General features: G+C 40.3%; 1 protein-coding gene across 12 annotated transcripts in view; it reads right to left on the reverse strand.

Annotated features, from left to right (window-relative positions):
• GALNT13 (polypeptide N-acetylgalactosaminyltransferase 13) overlaps nucleotides 1–26,487 on the reverse strand; it is a 360,918-nt gene that overhangs the window by 168,326 nt on the left and 166,105 nt on the right. For all 12 annotated transcript variants that reach the window (XR_016280868.1, XR_016280866.1, XR_016280867.1 and 9 more), the window contains 3 exons: nucleotides 22,224–22,390; nucleotides 16,764–16,971; nucleotides 13,265–13,435 (listed from right to left, as the gene is read on the reverse strand). Coding sequence is in view for 7 of the 12 variants with exons in the window: in XM_089520006.1 (XP_089376132.1) it covers nucleotides 13,265–13,435; nucleotides 16,764–16,971; nucleotides 22,224–22,390 (546 nt within the window). In the remaining 5 variants the exon portion in view is untranslated. The remainder of the gene's footprint in view (nucleotides 1–13,264; nucleotides 13,436–16,763; nucleotides 16,972–22,223; nucleotides 22,391–26,487) is intronic.

Raw genomic sequence — 26,487 nt, forward strand, 5'->3', positions numbered from 1 at the left:
CAGATTATATGTGTGGCTCTCTTGAAAAAAAGTTCTTTTCAATGTGTAATCATGGCTAGGGTTGTATGCATGCAAATCACCTGCTGCTGAGAAGATATTGCCCTTCTTCTGTATTTGGGGGCAATTTGAGGGATACTTTTAAAAAGTTATATTAGCATGATGATAGTATAAAATTCTACAGAATTGGCTGCCTCTATTTAATATTCACAAACTAAATTTATCATAGATCACTTTACACTCCAAAGTCATGACTACATGAACATATGTAGTCTGCCAATGGAAGTTAGAAAAATGTTGACTTGGTATTTCTGGTGATGAGTTCTGAACTCTTGGACTAGCCTCCAAGAAGGTCTTCCCTCAAGTTCCTTTCAAATATTTTTCAGATACTAATATTAGAATACCATTTCAAAACTTGAGCAGCTTGCATGTATTTGGATGAGAGGGAGAAGGAGACAGGGGTGGGGTGGAATGAAGCTGAGTGCCACCAGTGTATTGGTAACTCCTAGCTCGAAACATGGATGACCTCCCCCCCCCCCCCCATTTTATGCAGATGTTAAACACAATGGAACCCTAGAAGTTACCACAGGCTCACTGACAAGGTACTGACCAATAATTCCCCCTTAAAAAAACATTCTGAAAGGAGGAAAGGAATTGCCATAATATGATGACTTCAAGTTCAATTCCATTTAGGGGTTCAGATACTAATGGGAACAGTATGAAAAGCTTTGAAAACAACTAGCACAACCAATAAGGACAGAGTCAGCCTGTGGGCTAAAAACATAGATCATGCACCAAGTTGATCAAAGCCATCCCTTTGACACTAACAGGACTGAAGCCATATTGATATAGATATTCCAAGTAATACACTTCAACTAGAACCCAAGAATGGAATATTGAAGATGGACTGGAAATTATTCCATACTTTAGCCTTTGAAGAGATGGTTTAAAACAACAAGAGTAATCCAATGACCACCTCTTAAGGAAAACAGAGTCTGACACTATATGGTACAGAAGTACTCATTTCAGCTCTTGGTCACTTTCTTCCCCAGTCCTTCAACAGCTTTTATAAGCAAACACACAGTATAATCTTGTCAAGAATCATCCCCAAATCTTTGTGTTGTACAAACTGAAAACTATTGATATAGAACTGGAAAAGCAAGTGCCACATGTACATCAAATGCAAGAGTCAAGATTACATCAAATGGACTTCTACAAACTGTGCCATCTGGGTCAACACAACTGCAGATAAATCCATCACAATAGACCATTAATTGTTCTTCACAACTACCTTGTGTTCCTAGATGTATCAGTCCTGAGGTTATTTAAAAAGGCACTATGGCACAGGTCCATGCAAAAACAATGCTGTTAGAGGAGTGTAATTTCTCCACCGTTGTCACTGCTATGGAATAGGCCTTCATATGGGATACAGCCCATCTTCACTTAGTCCATCTTCTAATTCTCACACAAGGATCACTTTTGTCCTATTTATTTTCTCATCCTTAGCTTTCTCCCATCAAAACTGAAAGCCAGGTGGAGAGCATCTGGATAAAAATTAAAGAGGAGGGAAACAACAAGGACGTTACTGTGGGAATCTGCTACAGACCTCCAAGTCAGATGGAGGAATCAGATGATGCCTTTCTAGAACAGATGACCACACACTCAGAAAGGAGAGATGTAGTAGTGATGGGTGACTTCAACTATCCTGATATTTGCTGGAATTCAAACTCAGCCAAATCCTCAAGGTCTAGCAAATTCCTCACTTGCCTCAAAGACAATTTCATTTTCCAAAAGGTGGAAGAGGCAACAATGGGGTCAGCTATTTTAGATCTGATCCTAACCAACAAGGATGACTTGGTTAATGGGGTGCAAGTGGTGGGATCATTAGGTGAAAGCGACCATGTTCTCCTGGAGTTTGTTATACAGTGGAAAGGAGAAGCCAGGCATAGTCAGACACGCATTCTAGACTTTAGGAGAGCTGATTTCAGTAAACTTAGAGAAATACTGGGGGTGATCCCATTGTCAGGAATACTAAAAGATAAAGGAGTTCAGGATGGATGGGACTTTCTCAAAAGGGAGATACTGAAGGCACAATTTGAAACAGTTCCAATGAGGAAGAAAAATGGAAAGTGTCTCAAGAAACCAGGATGGATGACTAAGGAACTTTCAACTGAACTAACTTTTAAACAGAACATGTATACGAAATGGAAAAATTGGGAAATCACCAAAGGGGAATTCAAACAAATAGCTAGCATGTGTAGGGGTAAAGTCAGAAAAGCTAAAGCACAGAATGAACTCAGGCTTCCTAGAAAGGTTAAGAATAAGAAAAAGGGATTTTTTGGGTATGTCTGCAGCAAAAGGAAGAAAAGGGAAATGGTAGGGCCACTGTGTGTAGAAGATGGCAAAATGCTAACAGGAGACAGAGAAAGGCAGAATTACTCAATACCTTCTTTGCTTCAGTCTTCTCAGAAAAGGCAAAGGGTGCTCAACCTGAGGATAATGGAGCAGAAGACAGAATAGGGGAAATTCAGCAGAGAATAAGTAAAGAGATAGTACAGGAATATCTGGTTAATCAAAATGAATATAAGTCTCCAGGAGCAGATGAACTACATCCAAGAGTATTAAAGGAACTGGCAAATGTAATACTCCCGGAGAACAGGAGAAGTCCCAGCAGACTGGAGGAGGCCAAACATTGTCCCCATCTTCAAAAAGGGAAAAAAAGAGGATCCCAACAGTTATCATCCAGTTAGTCTGACATCAATACCAGGAAAGATTCTAGAGCAGATCATTAAACAGAAAGTCTGTGAACATCTACTGTAGATGGCAATTCCATAATCACAAAAAGTCAACATGTGTTTCAGAGAAACAAGTCATGCCAGACAAATCTGATATCTTTCTCTGATAAAATTACCAGCTTGTTAGATGAAGGGAATGCTGTGGATATAGTATATCTTGATTTCAGTAAGGCCTTTGACAAGGTTCCCCATGACATTCCTGCAAACAAGCTTGTAAAATGTGGGCTAGATAAGGTAACTATTACATGGATTTGTAATTGGTTGACCGGCCAAACCCAAAGGGTGTTCAACAATGGCTCCTTTTCATCCTGGAGGGAAGTGACCAGTGGGGTCCCACGGGGCTCAGTCCTGGGCCCAGTGCTATTCAACATCTTTATCAATGACTTGGATGACAGAATTGGGGGCATGCTTATCAAATTTGCAGATGACACCAAATTAGGAAGAGTAGCAAATACCCCAAAGGACAGGATCAAAATTCAAAATTACCTGAATAGACTAGAAAGTTGGGCCAATGCTAACAAAATGAATTTCAACACGGAGAAATGTAAGGTACTGCACTTAGGGCAGAAAAATAAAATGCACAGATATAGGAATGGGGGACACCTGGCTTAATGAAACTATGTGTGAAAGGGATCTGGGAGTCCAAGTAGACCACAAGTTGAACATGAGTGAACAGTGCAATGCGGCAGCTAAAAAGGCCAATGTGATTTTAGGTTGCATCAATAAAAATATAGTGTCAATAAAAGTACAGTGTCTAATAGTGCCACTCTATTCTGCTTTGGTCAGGTCCCACCTGGAATATTGTGTCCAGTTCTGGGCACCACAATTCAAAAAGGACATTGAGAAACTAGAGCATGTCCAAAGGAGGGCGACTAAAATGGTGAAGGGTCTGGAAACCATGTCCTATGAGGAACGACTTAGGGAGCTGGGGATGTTTAGCCTGGAGAAGTGAAGGTTAAGGGGTGATATGATAGCCTTGTTTAAATATTTGAAGGGATGTCATATTGAGTAGGAGCAAGCTTGTTTTTTGCTATTCCAGAGAACAGGACCCAGAACAATGGATGCAAGCTACAGGAGATGACAAGAGGTGTTACAAAACTCCTGATCTATCAGCTTTCTCTGGGTAGCCATTTTAACCATCCCCCACAATCCTGCAGAGCTTCAAGAGTCCTAGGAAGGTAGATCCCCACCAGGTAAAGTTCCTCCACCAGCATCCCATCCCATAGGATCGTCAGATCATGATTTCCCCCTTTTGAATAAGATTTCAACATCATATGAAGACTTTTTTTCCCTTTTAAAACACCTAGTCATAAAACACCATGTCTCGCGTGGGGGCCGGGGCGCTAGTGTACCTGGCAGCGGTGCTGGAGTACTTGACAGCAGACGTGCTGGAGCTGGCCGGGAATGCAGCATGTGACAACAAAAAGAGCCACATCGTGCCCAGGCACCTCCAGCTGGCTGTCCACAATGATGAGGAGCTGGGCCGCCTCCTGGGCTGTGTCACCATCGCCCAGGGCGGCGTCCTCCCCAACAAGGACCAGCATGCAGAAGCTGGTGCCGTAGGGACCGGGAAGAAGAAGCAGCTGCCCAGCCAGGCCTTGTAGGAGTACTGAGTGGATGGAGAGGAGGACTTTCCCAGAGGAAGAAGCCCAGCCAGGTCTCAATGGAACGCTGAGCGACAGACGGAGAAGAGGACTGACCCCATGCCCCAGACAGGACTGGCCTCCTGTTTGTCTGTTTGTGATTCTCTGCTGCCTTCTATTTTGGCTTTTAACATTGTTGCTCTACTATTTACATTCTTAACTATATTGAAAGGCACTATATTGAAAATTTTAAATACAGGCTTATGAATGCAAAATGTTAATATATTGCTTCCTTCACACACATACACACTATATGCATCTATTCAAATAGTAGAGGTTGATCAGAGTGCTTCAGCTATTATAATAAATAGCAACATATCTACTGCAATATTAAACATTCTATTAAACTTTATCCAATCAGACAAACCACTTTTATTTCAGAATTCAGAATTTATTTCAAAATTCACAAAGAACTAGATACTAGTTGATACTGTCATCAGAAAAGTTGTAAAAAATTTTGGCCAGAATCCAGTATCACTTACTTAATTAAGTACAGAATTCAAATACATAGCTGTATTAGTCTGGAATATCAGTAAGCAAAGGGATCTTGTGGCACCTTTGAAACTGTGCCTTTGAAGTTGTTAGCATAAGATTCTGTAGATTTGGTCTCCCTCATGAGATGCATGAAGTAAAATGATGACCAGGAAGGACTTTTTAAAATCAGACTATATGAATAGTCATAGAAACACAAAACTGTGGGTATGGTGATGAGGTGACATGTTAAGATTTAAATATGGCCATTAAGGTATAAAGACAGGAGGAAAGATGTTGCCTAAGGCCAGGGTGGGTGGTTGACCATATTAATGGTGGAGAGTGTTTTGGAATTTGGTGTGTGTAGGGGTGTGTGTGTGTGTGTATGTTCCTCTCAGTTTGTTCAGGGACCACTGCCCTGAAGTCAGGGGTGGAATGCCCAGGAAGACTGAAGTGTTCTGCAACTTGTTTTTGTATATTCCCATTCCTAATGTCTGATTTATGTCCATTTATCCTCTGATGCAGAGACTGGCTGTTTGCCCAGTGTAGAGTGCTGAAGAGCATTGTTAACAGAGAATGGCATATATCATATTAGTTATGTATAGCTAACTAAACAATCTCTCCTGGCCCAACAACCCCCCCCCCCCCCCAAATAAACCTGATGGAAATGCCATTCACTCATGCTTTGATTGCTGGTAGAATGAACCTCTTGGTAGAATGAACCCCTTGTAGCTGTTGCATGATAAAATAGGTTGCAGGTAATAGTGTTAGTCAGGACTGTTCCTGAATATACAATAGAAACATTACCCAGATTTACTCAACCATAACTGTTTTATACTCATGGTTGCTATTTAGTTGCAATTTTGATGCTACTGCCACAGTGCCCCCCAACCTATTTTGTTGGGTATCAGTTGCTTGGGAAGAAGGAGGCCCATTCTGTGACCAGAGCATGAGTGAATGATGTTTCCCATAAGGTCGGCCGGGGGGGGGGGGGTGTTGAATCAGGATAGGGTTTTTAGTCCAGTATACTTCGGGGCCATTCAGACTACACTTTATCCCAGATCAGAAATCGATTCTTTCACATGAAGTTCATATTGGCTCCTAATCTCCCACAAGCGAATCAGAGGCTTGCACAAGTGTTTCATGGCAAATGCCCTTTAGCGCGGGTCATTTGCAATCAGGGCAAAAGCCATCTCTTTTGAAAAAAAATGGGTTCTACTGAATATGGACTTGCCCTCGATCATGATCGGGGAAAGCTCAGGGGAGGGATTTAGATCAGAGGGAGGGCAGTGGGCAGGGCATTCCTTCCCCTCATCGGGGCAAATGAGGAGGAAGGAGCCAGAGGAAGGATGCATCAAAGGGGAATCTGACAGGAGGCAACTGACAGGAGGTAAAAAAGAGGGAATCGGGGTGACTGATGGGGTCAATTCAGGGCAGGTCAGAGGGCCAGAGCAAGCCAAGCCTCTGCTCTCCAGGAGGGACCTTTCCCTTTTGGTTTTGATTTTTTAAAATTATTTTTGGCAGTCTATGCGCATGTTTTTTGCTTCAGGTAGATATATACTAGATAGAACGTGGCTAGCTGCTTGTTCACTTTCACTTTCATTTCCTTGCTTCCAGCACAGGGGAAATGCTGCAAAGGGCACTTTGCAAGACTTTTTTCCTTTGCAAATGAATGCTACAATGTGAATGTTACAATGTTTCTCTTTCCAATTTGGTAAATTGGCAAATTGATACACAGAATGCTTTTGCTACTGTGAACTTTATCGCATGGGGCTTAAACCATTCCCCAGCGCGTTCTAATGGGGGCGAGCAGGGGCGCACATGGAACGCGATGGGCCCCGGATGGGGCCCAGAACGCGACTTTACCGCACGGGGGGCCGCCGCCGCCGCGCGTTCCCATCGCGTTCCAATTCGGTTCCAGAGGGCGCCATTTCTGGGGACGCAGTTCCCAGAAATGGCGCCCTCTGGAACCGAATTGGGACGCGATGGGAATGCGCAGCGTCAGCGTCGGCATTTCCCCATGCGGTAAAGTTGCGTTCTGGGCCCCATCTGGTGCCCATCGTGTTCCATGCGCGCCCCCGCTCGCCCCCGTTAGAACGCGCTGGGGAACGGTTTAAGCCCCATGCAATAAAGTTCCGTGTCTAAGGAATTCAGGGGTAGCCTAGAGAAAGCAAAGAATGCATGGTATCGCATCCTTTTCTGGCATTCCAAGGTGAGGAATTAATTAATTAATTAATTATTGTTGCATGTGTATGTGGTATTCTGGGGTGGCAAGGAGGGGGGGATACAGGATGCAGAGATGGCATTAGCTTGCATTTTGAGGCTGGAAATGGAGCCAAGGGCAGATCACCTGTAGCATTCAGGGGATTTTGATTTTGTTTTTCTTTTAAAAATAATGGATGGGACAAAAATTCTGCTATTCTTTTTGTATTGGTTACATGTTTTGGGATTGAAGTTGTTATGAGAAATGCTATGAAAATTGTTTTACTTGTGTGTGTGTTCCCTTACTATGGCCCTGAATGTACTCTCACTGCAAGCAGCCGTGAGGCATATCCCACCTGGTCAGGTAACCAAGCTGCCATGGACCCAAAAGCGAGATTTGAAACAGAGATCAATCAAATAGTTTGGGAGTTGCAATAGAGAAGAATTCACACTTCCAGAAGACAGGAAGAGGGAGCTGATTTACAGAAGCAAATTAGGTGTTTCCTGCCCCCAAGCCAGAGAGGGCTAATTTACAACTCTATTCCCCATCTTTGAAACCCTGTTTTAGTGACACTTTACCATGCAGATTTGGCCTTTGATGTATGATAGACAATCATTTTGCCTAGCCTATAAAGGACTTTAAATTTTCTTTGTCAGAAGAAGAAGGAAGGAGCTAGTATGGAGTGCAGGGGACCTCACGTCTCCCTGTATTTCAAACTAGTTCCACCTCATGCTGCCTTCCAAGAAGCAGGTGAGTTCTACATTCATCATGAGATCGCATCTTCGGAGCACCCATGTCTTTAGGTAATTATCCCTTAGGTGAAGGCTGTTCTATCACTCCATAGATTGCATGCGTGAATGTGTGTGTGCTTGCATGTGTGTAAGCGTCTTTTTTTCCTTTAATAAAATACAATTCATCTGAAGAGTTCTGCCTGTATTCCTCTATTCCAGCAACCTCTGTATAAAAATGGGAAACGATTCCAAAAGGGTTGCTTAAAATTGAGCTAATAAAAATTCCCCTAAAGAGACCCATTGCTTTTCTTTTCTTCCTTTTTTGTCTTTGCAAACAACTTTGATTACAATGGAAAACCAAAGTTCCACTGCATGGGAACATGTGTTTATTGATGTTGGATGTTCAGCTATGCTGGATGTAAAGTTATACTGTCCTATTTAAAAGTTTATGATCTTTATTAGGTTGTATAAAGTAAGAGATGTGTTACATACTGTGGTTCCACTAAAATGTCTATGCATGTATATAATGTTACATAACTCAAGTGATCTGTTGGGAATGGAGAACCAGCATGTAGGACATTGGGGTGCAAAGGGTGACTGGAGGTGGCTGACAGGTAGGCACTGATACTGATACAGGTAGGCTTGGTGGTCAGGGAGGTAGTCAGAGGATGATTGTTGGTAGTAAAGGTTGTGGGGTCAGCACTGGTTTATTATTTTGGAATTTTGATTGTGGGAGTGGAGTTAGACTAGGAACATCAAGGTGGATGGGATAGGCATGAATATATCAGTATACATACACTCTGTAATTTAAAAGAAAGAGACAAAAGATCTATATTGTAACCATATGCTGCTGAACACAAATTAAATCTGATTTTTCTGAAGCACATTTGTTAAAAATATATTAATAACTGTTTCACATCTACATACATCCTAAGGTATGCTTCAAATTTAGCCAGAGTCATAGTATCTATGATGGCAGCTAATACTAAGGAGGGAGAAAAACTTTACAGGGGTTTAAACTAATAGCTGTGAGCTTTATAGGGAGAACGGATTACAGGGGAGTTGAGCCTTGTCCTGGGATCTAAGTCAAATAGCTAAATTGTTATAGGAATATATAAAGGAATCCCTGACTTGCATTGCCATTCTGTTCGATGGAAAATGGAAATAAAAATCCTCTTTCTCCTAATGGAAAAGTGTTGGTGAAAAGTGAAATTGCCACACTGGTATTCTCACTGGGGTGAGAAAATACAGCAGATTAAGATGCTTGGTGAAAGTTTTATTTGCCTTCATGAGGGTTAATTACTAACATACTTTATTTTAAAGTAAATTGGAATGGTCAGTTTAGTACAGACTCTGCTTGAACACTAAGTGAATATAACATTTACTTGTATGGAGAACAAGTTCCCCAATTGTTAACAGAGGTTTCTGGCAGCCATCCAGAAAAACATCCCAGTTTGGTTTTCTGAAATGTCAGAAGAGAGGATACATTTGCTCCTACCCTCTCCCAGCTGCTCTTGCTGTAGCAGAAGCAGTCTGTTATGGGATAAGTGGAATTTGAATTCTAAAATTCTTCCCCACAGACGAACTAGCATTTACTAGATCAGGCAATATCTACAAAAATTAAAATTCCCAAGAGACATGAAATAGTTCCAATTCCATTCTTTTCAGTGGATCAGATTGTTCTCCATATCCATGTGTTCTGTATCCATGGATTCAACCAACCATGGATTCACATTTCCCCCCAAAAAGCAAACCTTGTTTTTTGGGGGTTTTTTTATTCTTTATTTTTTTGTCATTTTATATAAGGTACACCATATTACTACACCTTGTATACGAGGGGATGCTGAAAAGTTCTCACCCCAACTCGCTTACCAAAATCTGAGCATAATTTTGTCACTGTATCTTGAAAGAGTGTTTTTCTGTATTGTAAATTTCCAATTTGCAGGAGCATACCTCTAATTTCTGAATTTTATTAGACCATTGATGGAACCATATTAACAAAAACAACTTCCTCTTCCTGCAGAAGAAAACTCCAAAGGAAATCCATGAGACCACGATGCAAACATTGAGTGACAAGTGTCTGTCATACTCAATTGTGAAGAAGTAGTGTGCCAACTTACAATGTGCAGATTTTGAGACCCAAGATGCAGCTAAGTCTGGGAGGCCTTCAACAGTGTCAACGTCTGAAATTGTTGAGCCTGATTTTGGCATATTGGTGAACCTCACCAGACATTAGAGCAGTGATTCCCAAAGTGGGTGGTACACCCCCTGTAGGCAGTGAAAGGATCTAGGGGGTTGGTGAGGGGGAACTTGAGCAGTAGGGGGGTCATGAGGAAAAAAGGGGAAGCAGGGGAGCCTTCAATCAAAGTATTGTTACGCAAGAAAGACAAGGGGAAAACATCCTTTAGAGCCATGGTGGGGATGAGGATTGTGTGAAGCTTTTTTTCAAGGTCCCTTAGATCCACTGCACAGCACTGGATCATGTGGTGGTGTCTCCCACAGTTTGCCTGCCTCCCATAAGCTCGCTCCCTTAGCTCTTTCACTAGTAGTGGTGGTTGGGAAACTCTCACGAGGCTTGGGTACAGGGCATCATTTCTGTGTCTTGGGAGTGGTGCCATTTTGGGACAGACTATAGAAGAGTTAGAGCACATGGCAGTGGGAGAGAAGTAATGGCAAAAAGGAGCTTTCAAATTGGGGACCCTGCTTAAATTCTGTGAGCTTTGCTGAGACTTGGCTAGCAGGTTGGAGTTGCACTGCTGCTCCTGTTTTCTTTTATCAGGTAGGGTGAGAAAAGAGGTAGCAGAAGAAACTATTTTTTAAAAAAAATTTTAAGGAGAGAGGACACTTGAAGCTATGTGGGGAAGACATGTGTCTGGGGATCTTATCACACAACTTTTATAACGTGACTTACTGCTCCTGAATTAAAGCCTAGTCCTATCGCATGGATTTTATCTCCCAATCCGCCATCTGAGTACAGCCCAGCTGCAGACCATATCCCTTAACATGCTTTGGCAGCCATTTTTCAAAGTCGGGAGCTTTCTGACTTTGAAAATGGCCCCCAAAACACATTAAGGGACATGGTCTGTGGCCAGGCGGTACTCAGATGGTGGATTGGGAGACAAAAGCCATGCAATAGGAACAGGATGCAGCCTGAATTTGGTTTTAATTTGGGAACAGTAAATCACATTATAAAGCTGTGCGATAAGCCCCTGGGAAAGGAATATCTGTGCTTGATTCTTGAATGGAGTGGCTCCTGTAGTTAAAATCTCTCCCTTTCCCTGTCCACACCTGTCTCCAGTCCAGTGCATGTGGTTTCTGAAAAACCCCTACACCCAAACCGACTGTACCCTTCTTGTCAAAGGATTGAGAGTTCCTCATTCCTGAGGAGAACCTTTTCCTTTGCACCTGGTCACCCTGGGAGCAGCAACCGAGCAGTGGCTGAGCAGCAACTGAGAGGCCTTTCATCAACATTGGCCTTTGCCACAAGGCTGGCACAGATGAAAGGCTACTTAAACGTTGCTCAGCCAGCTGCTCGGCTGTTGTTCCCAGGGTGACTAGGTGCAAAGGAATCAGCAACTGAGTTTCCAATCAAGCAGCATCCGAGAAGCCTCTTGCCTGCACTGACCTTTGCTGCAAGGCCGGCACAGGATTTTTGCTCATTATTCACCCAGCTGCTTGGTTACTGCTCCCAAAGTGACTGGGTGCAAAGGGAGCAGAGACAAAGATTGGTTGTTTTGAATTTGCAGAATAAAAGACCTAATATCAAAAAATATGCACTGGGAGGTGGTAGGGTTGTTGCCCAAGAGGAAAGGGGGTAGTAGCCTGAAAAAGTATGGGGAACTACTGCACTAGAGATATCCCAGGAACACACACTGGGTTTATAATTCATGAGCAATTTGCTATGTGCAAGCAGTCAGCCAAGCAGGTGCCAAAATGTTGGAATGCTGACCAAAAACTAAATTGAATGTATATATCCAAGTTGATTTTACAGCATTTTGAGTGATCTAGTGATAATTTTTTGGAACGAATCATCACTGTTCATGAAACATGGTTACATCACTATGACCTGGAGACTAAACAACAGTCCTTGCTGTGGCAGCAATCAGGTACTCCACAGCTGAAGAAATTAATGACTCAAAGGTCAGCAGGAAAGGTCATAGTTTTGAGAGATAAGAAAGGTATTTTGATGACTATCATTAGAAGAGCCAGCAGTTAATGCAGAATAGTACTCTAACTTGCTGTGTTAATTTAAGGAGGCATTGAAGGAAAAGTGGTGAGGAAAGCTCTGGTTTTCTTCTTCTGCAGGACAACTCACCTGCTCACAGGTCTTGCAAAACGGTGGATGTCTTGAATAATTTAGGGTTTGAGTGCATAGGCCATGTACCCTACTCACCAGATTTTGCACAATCTCACAATTTTGAAACCTTTAAAAGCATCTGAAATAATTTTTTTTGAATGATTCAAAGGTGACAGCAGCAGCAGAACAGTATTTCAGTGATCAGACATCAGATTTTTTTTTTTTGGAAGGGTTAAAGAAACTTGAAAAACAATGTGCCAAGTGCATCAGTCAACAGAGTGAATACGTACACTTCATGGCTCTAGGTCATTCCTTTCTTAGGCTGAGAACTTTCCAGCACTTTCTTGTATAATAGGATTTGAGCATTCATAAATTTTAGTATCTATGGTGGGGCCTTGGGATCAACCCGCAGCGGATATGTATGTTTATGTATATACACATATATATTTGCATATGTATTAGGAATACTGTATATACTCATGTATAAGTCTAGAAATTTTAGTCAAAAAATTGAAGTCAAAAACCAGATTTGACTCAATGTCAGTACCGTACTTTAACTCTTATTTTTAAAAAGGTACCACCCCCCGTTGAAAGGCAAGGGTATAATCTGCTCTGGAAGCACTGACCCTGCTATAGTCTCTCATCCAGCCAGCTTTTAGGATGAGCACAAACAGTTATGCCTCCTGGAATTTTCTTAAGTTCTTTGGCATTGTTTTCCTTTCTTTCATCTTTTAGGTCCTTTGTTACATGGCCCTAAGTTTTACCCTCAACTTAAACATGGGTCATATCAAAATTCATAATTTTGGCTTCCAAACTGCCCTCGACTTGTACATGAGGTCGACTTATAGTCGAGTATATACGGTATTCTTAACAGTGACCCTGGCATTAATCTTCCAAAAAAACAGTGAAAATGTTTAACCAAATGCAATTGTACAAGGTAATTTAAACCATCTTTGACAACGTAGCAAATTCATGTTCATCTTCTTGTTTTCATGGCCTATGTGATGCAATATCCTGTATGCATACAACTAATTAGATTTATAAACACACACACACAGAAGTATTTCTCACAAGCACAGATGAAGTAGGTTGTGATTTAAAAAAACATATTTATCCCTACCTCTTACCTCACAGGCAATGTTCTGTCTCCTTTCCTTCTGTCCATTTCTCTCTGAGGAACAGGATACCAACGAAAGTTAAGTTTCCAGTTAAATCCTCCATAAGTCATGTCTGAGCCAGCCATATATTCAAAAGTGTCATCGCTGATCACATCAATAATGGGGCAAACAACAATTTTCCTATTAAATAAATAAATAAATAAATAAATAAATGTGCAAACATACAGTTTCCACAGAAGGAATTTTCTTTGGCCCACTAATGTATATGAACAGTTGCCAGCAATACTTTCCCAGAGCTTTCTTCAAAAACCAAGAATCACTTGATTGACAATCTACTTCAATCATCTTTCTGCCTTTAGACAGAACTGCTTACAATTTAGTAAGAGTAAAAAAAGAAGATAAAATAAAGATATGTATCTGTGTGTCTGTGTATTTTACTTTTTCCCAGTTTAGGACAATCTGCTTCTCACAATTTTTAGCAGGGGTACTTAAAAATTTTAATTTACATTGAAGTTTCCAAACTCTAGTCCTCCAAGAGTTTTGGACTTCAGCTCCCAAAATCCCCAACCACTGGCTCAGTTGCTGAAACTGCTGGCAGTTGAAGTACCAAACACCTGAACAACTAGAGTTTCAAAACCACTGCTTTAACATCAATAATAAAATTCAGATGTAATCTCCTGACAACCAGAGCAAATAACACCACCATTCAAGTGCGGTAAGGACAACACTCTTCTAATAATTGCACCACTATATCTTGTAGACCTGTTCAGTGGGATGAAAGAAGAGGACAAATCTCATTGCTACCTTCCCACTCCCTTGCCTGGTGCTATATTGTTATAACTTTCAGTTATACTTTTCTCTGAAGAAGGATCAGTGCACATAGCCTGGCACTCCCAAAAAAGGAAGCTCTTTCACAATACAACGTGCCCACAGATTGCCATATGAGGACTTGAGGTCACGTGGGTGGCGAGCCCTAATAAGGTAAATGGGGCACGCTCCACAGGGGCACACCCCATTCAAATGAATGGGGCTTGAGCATACTCGGGATGTGACTTATGCAGGGGGGCGGAACGGATCCCCCACATAAGGTGAGGGTACACTATACACAGCTATAATACTATGATTCCACTGTAACAGCCATGGTTGCATCCCTCTCTCCATCTTAATTGCTACCACCTTTGCCTGAGAGGGAGAGAAGAAGAGGCAAGCACAGCTCCACCATGCCTAGGTCCAGAGGCAGATGAAAGGTTGGCCCTCCATTTTAACTGCTATTACCCTAGTCTTGGAGTGATAGAAAAACCACAGTACAGTGTGCCCTTCTTTTACACGGGGGATCCATTCTGGACCCCCCCTCCCCTGCGTAAAAGAAATAGCACATATGCTCGAACTCCATAACAAGTAATGGGGCTTGTGCTTGCAGCGGGGCGGGGCGGGGCGGGGTGAGCATGCCATGGGCACACGCGCATTGTTTCTTCCGGCACACGGCGCCGCTTTTTACGGTGTATAATGCGCCCATGTATGACGTAGGCGCACTGTATCTACAGGACTTAATCTCCTTCACCACTGCCATTTCCTTCTCCTTTTCTGTCATGATCTTTTAGATTGTAAACCCGAGGGCAGGAAACTTAAATCATCAATCTGTAAACCACTCTGAGAGCCTTGGTGGCTGAAGAATGGGGGTAAAAATACTCTAGATAGATAGATAGATAGATAGATAGATAGATAGAGGAATCTTTTGGTGGAATGCTATGAATACTATAAAATCCTCTGGTGATGCTCTAGGGGAGCTTCTTTACAGGAATTTTAAATGCCCCTCCTTAAATGACAACCCCTAGGATTCCCTAGGATGTTTAACTCCATTGGCAGTGAAATCAAAGTGCTATAACTGGGTAAAGTGTGTCCAGGATATGTTCAGAATCATCTAGCAGTAATGATTCTTCATCCATTTAGGGATGCCTGCACTTTACAAGCAGATGTTCCCTACTGGTTAATGATAAATATTTTATGTATCATCCAGCTGTACTGGTTTAAACAGAAATGGGAGTATTTCTTTTTTTTACCCCTTCAAATTTAGCTACACCTGCTAGACAACAACCAGAAAGTCTAATAAGGCCAAACAAACTTGAGTAACTACACGTAAAAAATCCAGGTTATAAAATGGAAGGTCAAAATGCAGTGATCATGAGGAAAAGTCATTATTTACGTATTAGTTACTGGTTGCAAAAAACATTTTGCAAGAGCATCATTCTTTCCTCTGATAGCTCCTTGATTCCCTAAAAAGAGGCTTGCTTGGGCCCTTCTCCCTTTGTACTGGCAGGCAAAGACTTTTTTATTCAGATAGGCCTTTGGCTCACTGTTAATATGGCAGAAAGGGTATTTTAATGGGGCTGTGCTTTTATCTTTTCTATTATATTCTAAATGGGTTTTATAAATTGCTTTAACTTTGTATTTTTCAAATAGAATTGTTTGTTTTCTAACTTTTCTTCTAACAGGTCGCTGTTGTTGTTTAGCTATAGCTTATTTTAAATGGGATGTTAGATGTCACATTCCTTTTGAATTTTCAGTAAGTAATATACATCTGCCTTGCTCCACCCACCATCACTCCTGTGCCTCAAAAGGCAATGGAGGGCTCAGGTGGAGGAGGGCTGCCATGCTCTGCCCACCATGATAATGAAGGCTTTACAATCAACAACAACATTAATTAATAGCCACTCATCCTTTAAATATAAAAAAAATATTATCTAATATCTCCGCTTCCTTCTGTTTTGATTGTTTAACTAATGGTTTTAATGAATTATTTTATATTTTGACCATGTTATATTTAGATATTTTGTCATACAGTCCGCCCTTCCTTTACACGGGGATTCGTTCCGGACCCCCCCCCCCCCCAGCATAAAGGGAATTCTGCCTATGCTTGAGCCCCATTTAAAAGAATGTGGCTTGTGCATACGGTGGCACAGTGGCACACGCATACCACAGACGGGTGCACCATTACCCCTTATGGGGCATGCCGCCCATTTTCAGCATATGCTGAAAGTCACGTAAGGCACGTCCACATATGATGCGGGCTCACTGTATATGTAAAGGGGGGGAAGATTTTTGTAATTTTGTAAACCACCTTGATCTTTTGGAAAGGCGGTATATAAATAAAATTTATTATTATTATAGTATTTAAAATATTCAGCGTTTATTTGTTACAACACACTTTGACTACATATTTAAAATAAACAAACTACAGGTGAAAGAAATCTGTATAATATATTTTACAAAATTAACCAAAGAGGCTAAAGACACACATCTGTACTTTGGTTAGATCAGAAGAGAACCAAAGATGATTTGATCTTGAAGTGAGGCTTATATATTCAGCCTGGAAGACAATCTCTACAGCTAAATCTTCAATACCATAAAATAAATGGCTTAAAAATAAGCAGGTTCTTCTAATTAAGGTTTTCCTCTCTGATGGGGCCATAACACAAAGTGTTGTACAGCACCAGCTCTTTATCCTTACCTGTCTTCCTTTATCCTTGCCAACAGGGGTTCCAGCCAACCCAAAGTGCATTCACAGTGTGCATCCAGGAAAGTGATGACTTGTCCTTTGGAAGCCGCTGCTCCTCGAAGCCGAGCTCGAATCAGTCCCGACCGCTGTTCCATCCTAATAATTTTTACTGGCACTTGCAAAGTTTTCACATAATTCTCTAATGGGACCTTCAGAAAATCTGCCAAATGCAATTAAGGAAGGAAAATACAACAAAGTGTTTGTTCAAATTAAATCCACAGGCCAAAAGAATAGAGAAAAAAATTATGTAACTAAGATGCTTGGTGAAAGGGTAACCTTCCTTAAACATGCTTCAAAATGTATATGAAAAGGTCAGAGAATTCTGTGTGCAGGGACTAAAAAAAGTGGGAGATATTCTATGATTTCATATAATAGAAAAAGGGAAAAAAAGTTGGCTCAGAAAAAGCAGAAATCCAAAAAGCACTGTGCAACAGCTGAATTGAATTATGAGCACTGATTTGTTTTATAAGTCTGAAAGAACCTTGATGTACTAGTGGAAAAACAAGAAAACAGCTAGAAGAGACTTCCCCCCCCCCCCCCCAATTGTGTGTTCATGTTAAAAAGATATCTTAACCCTAAAACCTCCTTGTGTTCTGTATATTGTAGGAAGAGTACTTGGAAACGAAAACCTAAGATTTATTGGATACTCCTTCTAAAGTACAGTGGAAAAGGAAAGCCAAGCATAGTCAGATATGCATTCTAGACTTTAAGAAAACTGATTTCAGTACATTTTGGAAAATACTGGCTGTGATCCTGTGCTCAAGAACACCAAAACACTATGATCCTAAAAAAGAAAAGAATTCATGATGGGTGGGAGTTTCTTAAAAGTGAGTAATTGAAGGCACAATTTTAAACAGTTCCGATAAGGAGAGAAAGTGGGAGGTATGTGAAGAAACCAGGATTGATGTCTAAATAACTTTCAAGTGAAATTAGATTTAAAAGGGCCATGTACCACAGTACATTATTGTACATTAGATTTGAACATTATCTAATGTGCATTAGATTTAAGAGACATAGAAAAGGGGAATTCAAATGAATAGAAAGAATGTGCAGGGGGAAAAGTCAGAAAAACTCCAGCTTACTATGAACGTTAAAAAAATTAAATAGGGTTATGTCCAGAGGAAAAGGAAGAACATGGAAATGGTAAGGCCACGATGTGGAGAAGATGGTGATATGCTAATAGGGGACAGAGAAAAGGCAGAACTATTCAACACCTTCTTTGCCTTGGTGTTCTCTGAAAAGTAGAACAGTGCTCAACCTGAGGAAAATGGAGCAGATGATGCAGTAGGGAAAATGCAGCAGAGAACAGATAAAGAGGTAGTGCAAGCATACCTGGCTACTTTAAATTAATCCAAATCTCCAGTGCCAGATGAACTACATCCAAAGGTATTAAAAGAACTGGCAGAAGTAACCTCGGAACCACTGGCAATGATCTTTGAAGTTCCAGCAGACTGGTTGAAAGCTAATGTTTCAAAAAGTGGGTGGGAGGGAGGTCCCAAGTAATGACTGCCCAGTCAGCCAGACATCAATACTGGCAAATATTCCAGAGCAAATCATTAAAGAGACAGTCTGTAAGCACTTAGAAAAGAATGTCGTAATCACTAAAAGTCAATATAGGTTTCTCAGAAACAAGTCACGCCAGACTAATATTCTCTCTTTTTTGGATTGAGTTACAAGTTTGGTAGATGAAAGGAATACTATGGATGTAGTTTACTTTGATTTTAGTAAGACTTTGACAAGTCTTTAGTAACACTGATAAGGTCTCCCAACTGATCTGTAAGAGTGCTCACGAATGTTTAGCTTAGGGAAGAGAAGGTTAAGAGATGACGTGACAGACATGTTTAAATATTTTAAAGGATTTCATATGGAAGGAGGAGGAAGAAGCTTGTTTTCTGCTTAGACCAGGGCACGGGGCTGTGGATTCAAACTACAGGAAAGGGGATTCTACCAAACATTAGAAAGATCTTCCTGACAGTAAGAGCTGTTGGACAGTTGAATATGCTGCCACAGAGTGTGATGATGTCTCCTTTGGAGGTTTGTAAACAGAGGCTGGATGGCCATGTGTTGGGAGTGCTTTGACTGTGTATTCCTGCATGGCAGTGTGTGTGTGTGGACTGGATCACTGTTGTGACTATCCAATTGTATAATTCTATAAGAAAGAGCTGTTCTCACAACTCAAAGAGTTTGTGATATTTCGATGGTGGGAAAGAGGCAGACCGTTTAAGATGAACATGAATAATATGGTATGCTAAATCAATCCAAAACTGAAGAATAGCAGGAAGATGCTCCTGGACTTAGAACATCATCATTAGAACATGTATTTTTGTTGTTATTTATTGCTATTTTTGTTATTTATTGCTATTATTAATCGCTATCTTATTTTATTGTTATTGTTTAATGCATTGCTATGTTACGTTTGTTTTTCACTTCATGTTTATTGTTATTGCCTTGTATTATCCCCTCTGTTGTAAGCCGCCTGGATTCCCAGTGATTGGGCGGTATATAAATAAATCCTATCATCATCATCATCATCATCATCATCATCATCATCATCATCATCCTACCACTGATCAGTTAGAGAGCGCTTCATCATGTTCCCATATACACACTGTTCTGCAAACTAACTTCCCATGGTCTCAACTTCTCATTTTTTGGGTTGCAAGGAATTTGTTCTGCAATTAGAGCCTTTAGAGAATATAGGTTTTTCCCTTTCCTCAAATCTGAGGAAGTTCATGGCACTCATGTCTTTGAAAACCTTTAAAAATAGAGAGAAAGATTTATCCACTGTGACTGGCTGCTGACATCACTTCCTTTAGGAGATCATATTACAATGAACCAGAAGAGAAATCAACTAGCAAAAGACTCCTCCTACCAAAATATAAAGTGTTGGATATGACTTTTACATGTCAGAATTTAATAATTAATAATTAAACAATTTCTAGCACACATTTATGACATGACTGATATAATAAGCAAGTACAAGATTGAGATTTTCAGCTATCTTGTAAGAAAGACAAAAAAAGTAATTTTATCAAACATAATAAAAAGCAACATGCCCCTAGCAGATTTTTAAAAACCCATCAGTGACAAAAATTACTGCATTTTCAAACTCTTTCCTGATAAAAGGAGCTTATCACACAGCCCCTTGGGACACTCCCGGTGTGGAAAGAAAGGGGGCAGGATGGGAAAGAATGGGGGCTATCACCCATTTTATCGCACACCAGAATGCCGCCGCTGGAAGTTCCCATTCCGTTCCCGATCCACCCCAGCGGAGGCAATTTTCAGGAATTATAGCATTCCTGAAAATCGCCTTCTGTGGGATGGAACTTCTGGCGGCAGCATTCTGGTGTGTGATAAAATGGGCTATAGTCTCCATTCTGTTCCCATCCCACCCCCTTTTGTTCCACACCGGGAGCATCCTAAGAGGCTGTGCAATAAGCTCCAAAGAGTGTTTACCAGGGAATTCTAGCAATTGGGAGCATCTCCTTAAAAATGTCCTTTTCTGTATGCTTGTCACCTCCAAAGCAAAGAATAGTGGAAGGTCTCAGTTGAACGGAATGGACAGGTTCACATGGGAGGTAACAACCCTGCTCCAAGGCTACTGAGGCCTCTAGGAGGTTAGAAATACTTGGAATTAAATCCACCAACAATCTTGAGGACAATGTAACTGAAGTATCAGACTCAAACACTCAAATGATGATTACTAATTGGGATCCTCATAGATGCATTTTGGATCATATTGTTTTTGAAAACTCTACAAGGTCAGACCTATAGAGAGTAAGGTATCTAATTTCTTTTTTAAAAAAAATAATCTTTATTCATTTCCTCTTTAAAAATCACATGCATACATACAAAGAAGCAGAAATGTTGTTTAATTTAAGCATAGTACCTATAGTAGTGTACCAATGAAGTGGACAAGCTCCTTGGAAGCATGAGGAGAACAACTTGCCCCCTCAAACCTTGCTCTTCATGGTTGACCACCCAGGGAGGTGACACTGTAAAAACTCTACTACAGCTTATAATCAATACATCATTCAGGGACGCCATAGTTTCATCCAGCCTAAAACAGCTGGTGGTTAAACCACTTTTGAAAAATCCTCCCTGGACCCCTGGTGAGAGAGAACTATAGATCTATAGATCGGTCCCCTGTTACCTTTCTTGGGCAAAGTGATCGAAAGGGCAGTTGCCTCCCAACTCTAAGCTGTCTTGAAGGAAGCCAATTATCTAGATCCATTTCAAACCGGCTTCAGGGCAGGATACGGAGTGGAGACAGCCATGGTCACCTTAGTGGATTATCTCCGTCTGGGCGTCGACAGGAGAAGTGTGACCCTGTTGGTGCTCTTGGACTTCTCAGCAGCCTTCGATACCATCGACAATGGTATCCTTATGGAATGCCTGAGAAAGTTAGGAATCAGGGGCACTGCTTCATAGGAATATTATTTTATATACATAAAATGCTGAAAAACATCAGAAAAACATCTTTTTCTGTGCAGGAAGCAGCATTTTATGTATATAAAATAATATTCCTATGAGCCAGCATGGCATAGTGGTTTGAGTATTGGACTAGGACTGTGGACACCAGGGTTCAAATCCGTGCTTGAGCATAAAAATCCACTGGGCAACCTTGGGCAAGTCACAGTCTCTCAGCCTCAGAGGATAGCAATGGCAAAACCCCTCTGATGAAACCTGCCAGGAAAGCCCTATTATAGGTTCCCCTTAGGGTTGCATAAATCAAAAATTACTTGAAGGCACATACCACCACCGACAAAGAAATATTATTTCATGTCAGAAAAAAAAACCCTTTCCTGAGCAGAAAATGTTGTTTTCCATATAAAACAATCATAAGATAATTTTGTACAGAATAAACCCTAAGTACAAAATTTTCTGCACAGAAATCAGATTCGTCTGTATGTAAAAAAAAGAAGCCATTCTGTCTCCTCTTGGCAGAAGCAAGTTCCTCACTGCTCTAAACAGCTTCTTAATACAACAGTGAACACATCAGACATTAGAAGTTATCATTTGGACTACAACTCTCTGCACTGTCCAGGTAACACAGCCACAGGTCATGATGGCTAACGGACTCTCCTGAATTATATCTCCCCCCCCCCCAAAAAAAAAAAACCTTTCCCAAGCACTGGCAGAGATATAATGCTGGCAGAAGTCCTCTTTGCTTATGACCACCACTGAGTAGGCATGTAAAATGTCCTTTTCTCTCTGTTGCTATTCATGCTATTGTACCCAGAACACCCCGAACAATGCCACTACAAAGTTTGCACAGTACCACTACAGAAATGTCTTTTAAAAAAATAAAAAAATAAAAACATATTTGCAGTTCTAGAAACTTGCTGTAATACTGCTCCATTATTGTTATTATTTACTTCTTGATAGATTTTGATTTATGTTCATTCATACCTCTTTCACTGGCATCATCTACCAAGATAATCTCAGAAAGTAGATAGTGTGGAGAACGATTTATAACGCTGTAAATAGTACGAAGCAAAGTGCTCCAGGCTTCATTATGAAATACTATGACCACACTTGTGTTTGGTAGTTCATCAGGGTAGACTTTTGTCTTGCATCTGTCAAAGATGAAAAAGAAGGAAGCTAATTTATTCAGAAATTCATTCTGTGGCACTAAATAATGACATACAAGTTAATCAGGTTCCAGAAGCCAGGCCCCAAGGTTGCTGCACTGAAAGGAGAATGAGAATGGAATATTAATCTTCCCCAAACTGCAAGAAAGATTCAGAGGAGCAACAAGCAGAGCTGCACTGTAGGAAACCAGGATATGAGCATAAAGCCTCATGAAATCTACCTCTTAAGATATTTTATGGCTCTCAAATACTAAATATTACATTAATAATATCTTTGAAAAAGAAAATAAAAATATCTCAGTCTTGAAAATCTGCATAATAAACAAAAGAATAAATTGATACATATGTTTCTTCTGCAAAACTCTGACGTATACTGCATGCCTGCACTCTCTCATAAATATGTCCACACAAGCACAAAACACTTCTAGATTTTTCTACTCCCTACTAAAAGTGGGACTGAACTTCCCCCAGATTTGACTAGCAAGGCCTTGAGCTTTGCCGAACATCTCTACTACTACAAATCAATACCAAAGGAAACAGTTTCCAGTTTGACATTTATAAGAGCATTTTGTATGAAGAAAACCTTGGATCATCAGCATGTAATCATCTGCATGTGAAATTTTTACTACTGTAAAAACATTAAATCCAGTATGTAATATTCTTGCTATCAAATTGGAGAAAACCTGGGAAACTAGTTATTTCCTAGTGAATAAGGTGAATAAAAATTGAATTCCTACATAAATAAAGTGTCTACCATAAGAGGAATAGAAACCGTTGGTCCTCAGTTGCCAGAAGATGTTTACCACTTATACACACATAGGTTTTCAAAACATTGATGCTGTATTTCAGCATTACAATAAATCATGGTTTAGCATGACAGGAAGAAGCTGAGATGAGCCTTAGTTTCACATGTTTTCCACCCTGCATGGAAAACAATCTCTTCAGTTTTTAATGGACACTATTATCGCATTATGCCCAAATTCCATCCCATGGCTATTCTTAACTATTACTTTTGAAACAACTGTGGTTGTTGGAACTCAGGGCAGCTTACAACATTAAAAAGAACCCATACAGTTAAAAACATACAAAAATAGTATATTAAAATAGAATTAAATTGCTACAATAATTAAAGTAAATTCAATGCTAAAATCAAGTTTTAAAAGATTAAAATGCTTAAAATACCTTAAAACAATATAACAACACCCCATCACATGCCTTAAAAGATTTCTGTTTTAATAGCCTGTCTAAACAAGTAGGTCTTACCCTGTGAGTGGAAGAATAACAAAGAAAGGGCCATCCTGGCCTCCCTGGGCAGGGAGTTCCAGAGTCTAGGAGCAGCCACACAAAAGACTCTCTCTTGTGTCCGACCAACCGTGCTTGTGATGGTGGTGGGATGGAGAGAAGGTCCTCCCCTGAGGATCTCAGAGCCCAGGTCAGCTCATATAGGGAGATATAGTCCATTACAAATGTCAGACACTGTCAGACAATCCATTATATCTTATTGGATCTAGACAAATAAATAAGTTGCAATTAACCTCCCACCCAAAAAGAAAGGTCCAGACTCTTCCTCATGGATATGTTGAAGGAGAAAGAAAGGAGGGAATGAAGGTCAGAGATTCACCTAGGCATTTTCCTGCTATGATAAAAAGGCCAGTATGTGCTTTCTTACTTCCCTTCCATGCCTTTTCACTCCTGCTAAAGTTCTGAGCAGTTGTATACCAAGGGGTATACAATATGGTGGCTCTTCCTTAATGCCTACAACAATATATGGTTGTTAAGGAAGAATAATTATGCACTCATGCAAGTTTTCCCACTGCATTCCTGGATACTGTTTGCTGCTCCAACAATAGAACATAGCAAAAGAGAGCATTTCCAGAAAGTCTGGAAAATGCTTGGGATTCACCAGAGCCTTCACAGGCCATCTAGAAATGGGGAGGCACAGTATGTCAAGCCTAGGGTCCATGGACTTTATCCCACATGGCTTTTAAACCTTGATACAAGTTGGATATTTGGCAATACCTATTCCAGAATGCCATCTCCTTCTTGTTGTTGCAGCAATCATGGTTACCCCACCCCTTGCCACTAATGATGAAAGCCTGTCAATAAGCTCCCAATTGCACTGGTATATAGTAGACCTCAGGTATAATAAGTTGCTCCTGTGGCAGTTCCATGATTGTGTGGTCATGTGGTATCAGTGTCTCCTCCTCTCCCTTGTTACCCCTCCCCTTCACTATTCCAGAATAGCATTCATTCATTCATTCATTCATTCATTCATTTATGTTAAAGTGCATTAGCAGAACTCCAGAAATTTAAAAACTCAAACACAGAAATACACAAAAGGTATGCTGGGTAGGGCTTATGGCAGGGAGCCGAGATTAAAGATGAGGGCAGAAAGGAGTGTGTGGGACAGCAACAGCTTGGTTATTATTCCACTTTAAACAGAGGTGCAGATTGCTCCCAAACCAGTATATGTGCACTTCCTTTCATTAATGCAATCACAGCAAGAATAGGGGCCATGTGATAAAGTCCTATGCATTGGAACATCTGAAGGAAACAACACAAAACTGCTAAAGGTGAAGGGGGAATGAAACAACAAGAGCCCCACTGTCTCTTAGTAGAATTTTGGCTTTGGAGATTCCTTTCCTTTGTGTTCTCTCCTTCCCACTCCCTCAGGATTGTGCAGTCTTTCATTGCACCAGGCACTGTACAGGAGGTAGAAAACACATGTTTCTGTCTAGAATAATGGGTGGAAAGTAATTACACTATCAGGAATGCAAAAATTCCCAAGAATGCACACATGTGGATAACTGTTAGGTGTGCTTCTAGAACATTTTTTTCAATCCTAGCTGGCACCTAAAAATTCACTGTAGGTTGATTTATAAATGCCTAAGCTATCTGTGTTGATTTATCAATAGAGATGTAAAAATAAATTTATATTTTGAGTTACTTAAAATATTATAATAATAATAATAACTTTATTACGGCCATTTGGCCAGCACAATTAAAATATTAAAGTAATTTATTTCCCCTGTTTAGAAGAGTGCTACAGTAGAAAAAAGATGACTGTTTAATAGAGTGTAACTAGCAGTAGCCATAAAACAACGGAAGTAACAAACAAGAGAAAACATTATTTTTGTCTTCCTCAGGACATAACAATGGATTTTGAGTGGAAGCAATATTCTAGTGATTGAAGTTCTTTTCTATGGAAATCATAAATTTGTCAGATGCAGATTTATGAATACACATGAAGTAACTACAGCTGTTTAAATGTGAAGAAAACACATTTTCCACAATCAATAACATGAAAACAGAGTGCACTACATACCTATTTACTATTGTTCCCTTTGGCTATGTGCAAATTATGTGACCATAAACTGTTCCATTGTGATTTTATTCCTCTCAGAAATGTATTGATGTTTTTCAGCAATGCAAGGCTAGATAATACATCACATGAAGAGAACCAAAAGTTGGAGAAATGAGAAACTGCAGTGACGATGGGCAATTTAAGTAGTAACTGTTATCATTTTGGAACCAAACTGAACATGGTGGTTGAGGTGACTTGTTGGATTGTAACAGGATAATTTAGCTGTCAGTATTTTATTGCTCTACATTAAGAAAGTTAACAGCAGCAATAGGAACTAGGACCACAAATAAAAGGTTTGATGTACTCATTCTCTGAATGCTCTTTATAATTTACTAGTAACAAATCTACTATTAAGTCAATAATGGATTTAATGCACCTTAGAAAATGCTAGTTATTTCCCAGACATCTCAACTGTTAGGTTTCATAACTAAAGGAAAAATGTATACAGTCAGCCCTCCTTGTTCACCAATTTTTTATCTATGGATTGAAAATATACAAAAAATATATAAATCTAAAAGGCAAACCTGGATTTTGCTATTTGATATAAGGAACACCATTTTGCTATGCCATTATATTTAATGAGACTTGAGCATCCATGATTTTGGTATCCATAGGGGCTCTTGGAACCAAACCCCAGGGCATAACGAGACCCACTGTAGTTCTTTCTTTGAACCCTTTTACACAACAGAAATATAGCACTATGATTCCATTTCAAGTG

This window comes from Sceloporus occidentalis, unplaced genomic scaffold (assembly GCF_023333645.1).
Source record: "Sceloporus occidentalis isolate IW3139 unplaced genomic scaffold, rSceOcc1.0.p SCAF_4, whole genome shotgun sequence".
NCBI lineage: Eukaryota > Metazoa > Chordata > Lepidosauria > Squamata > Phrynosomatidae > Sceloporus > Sceloporus occidentalis.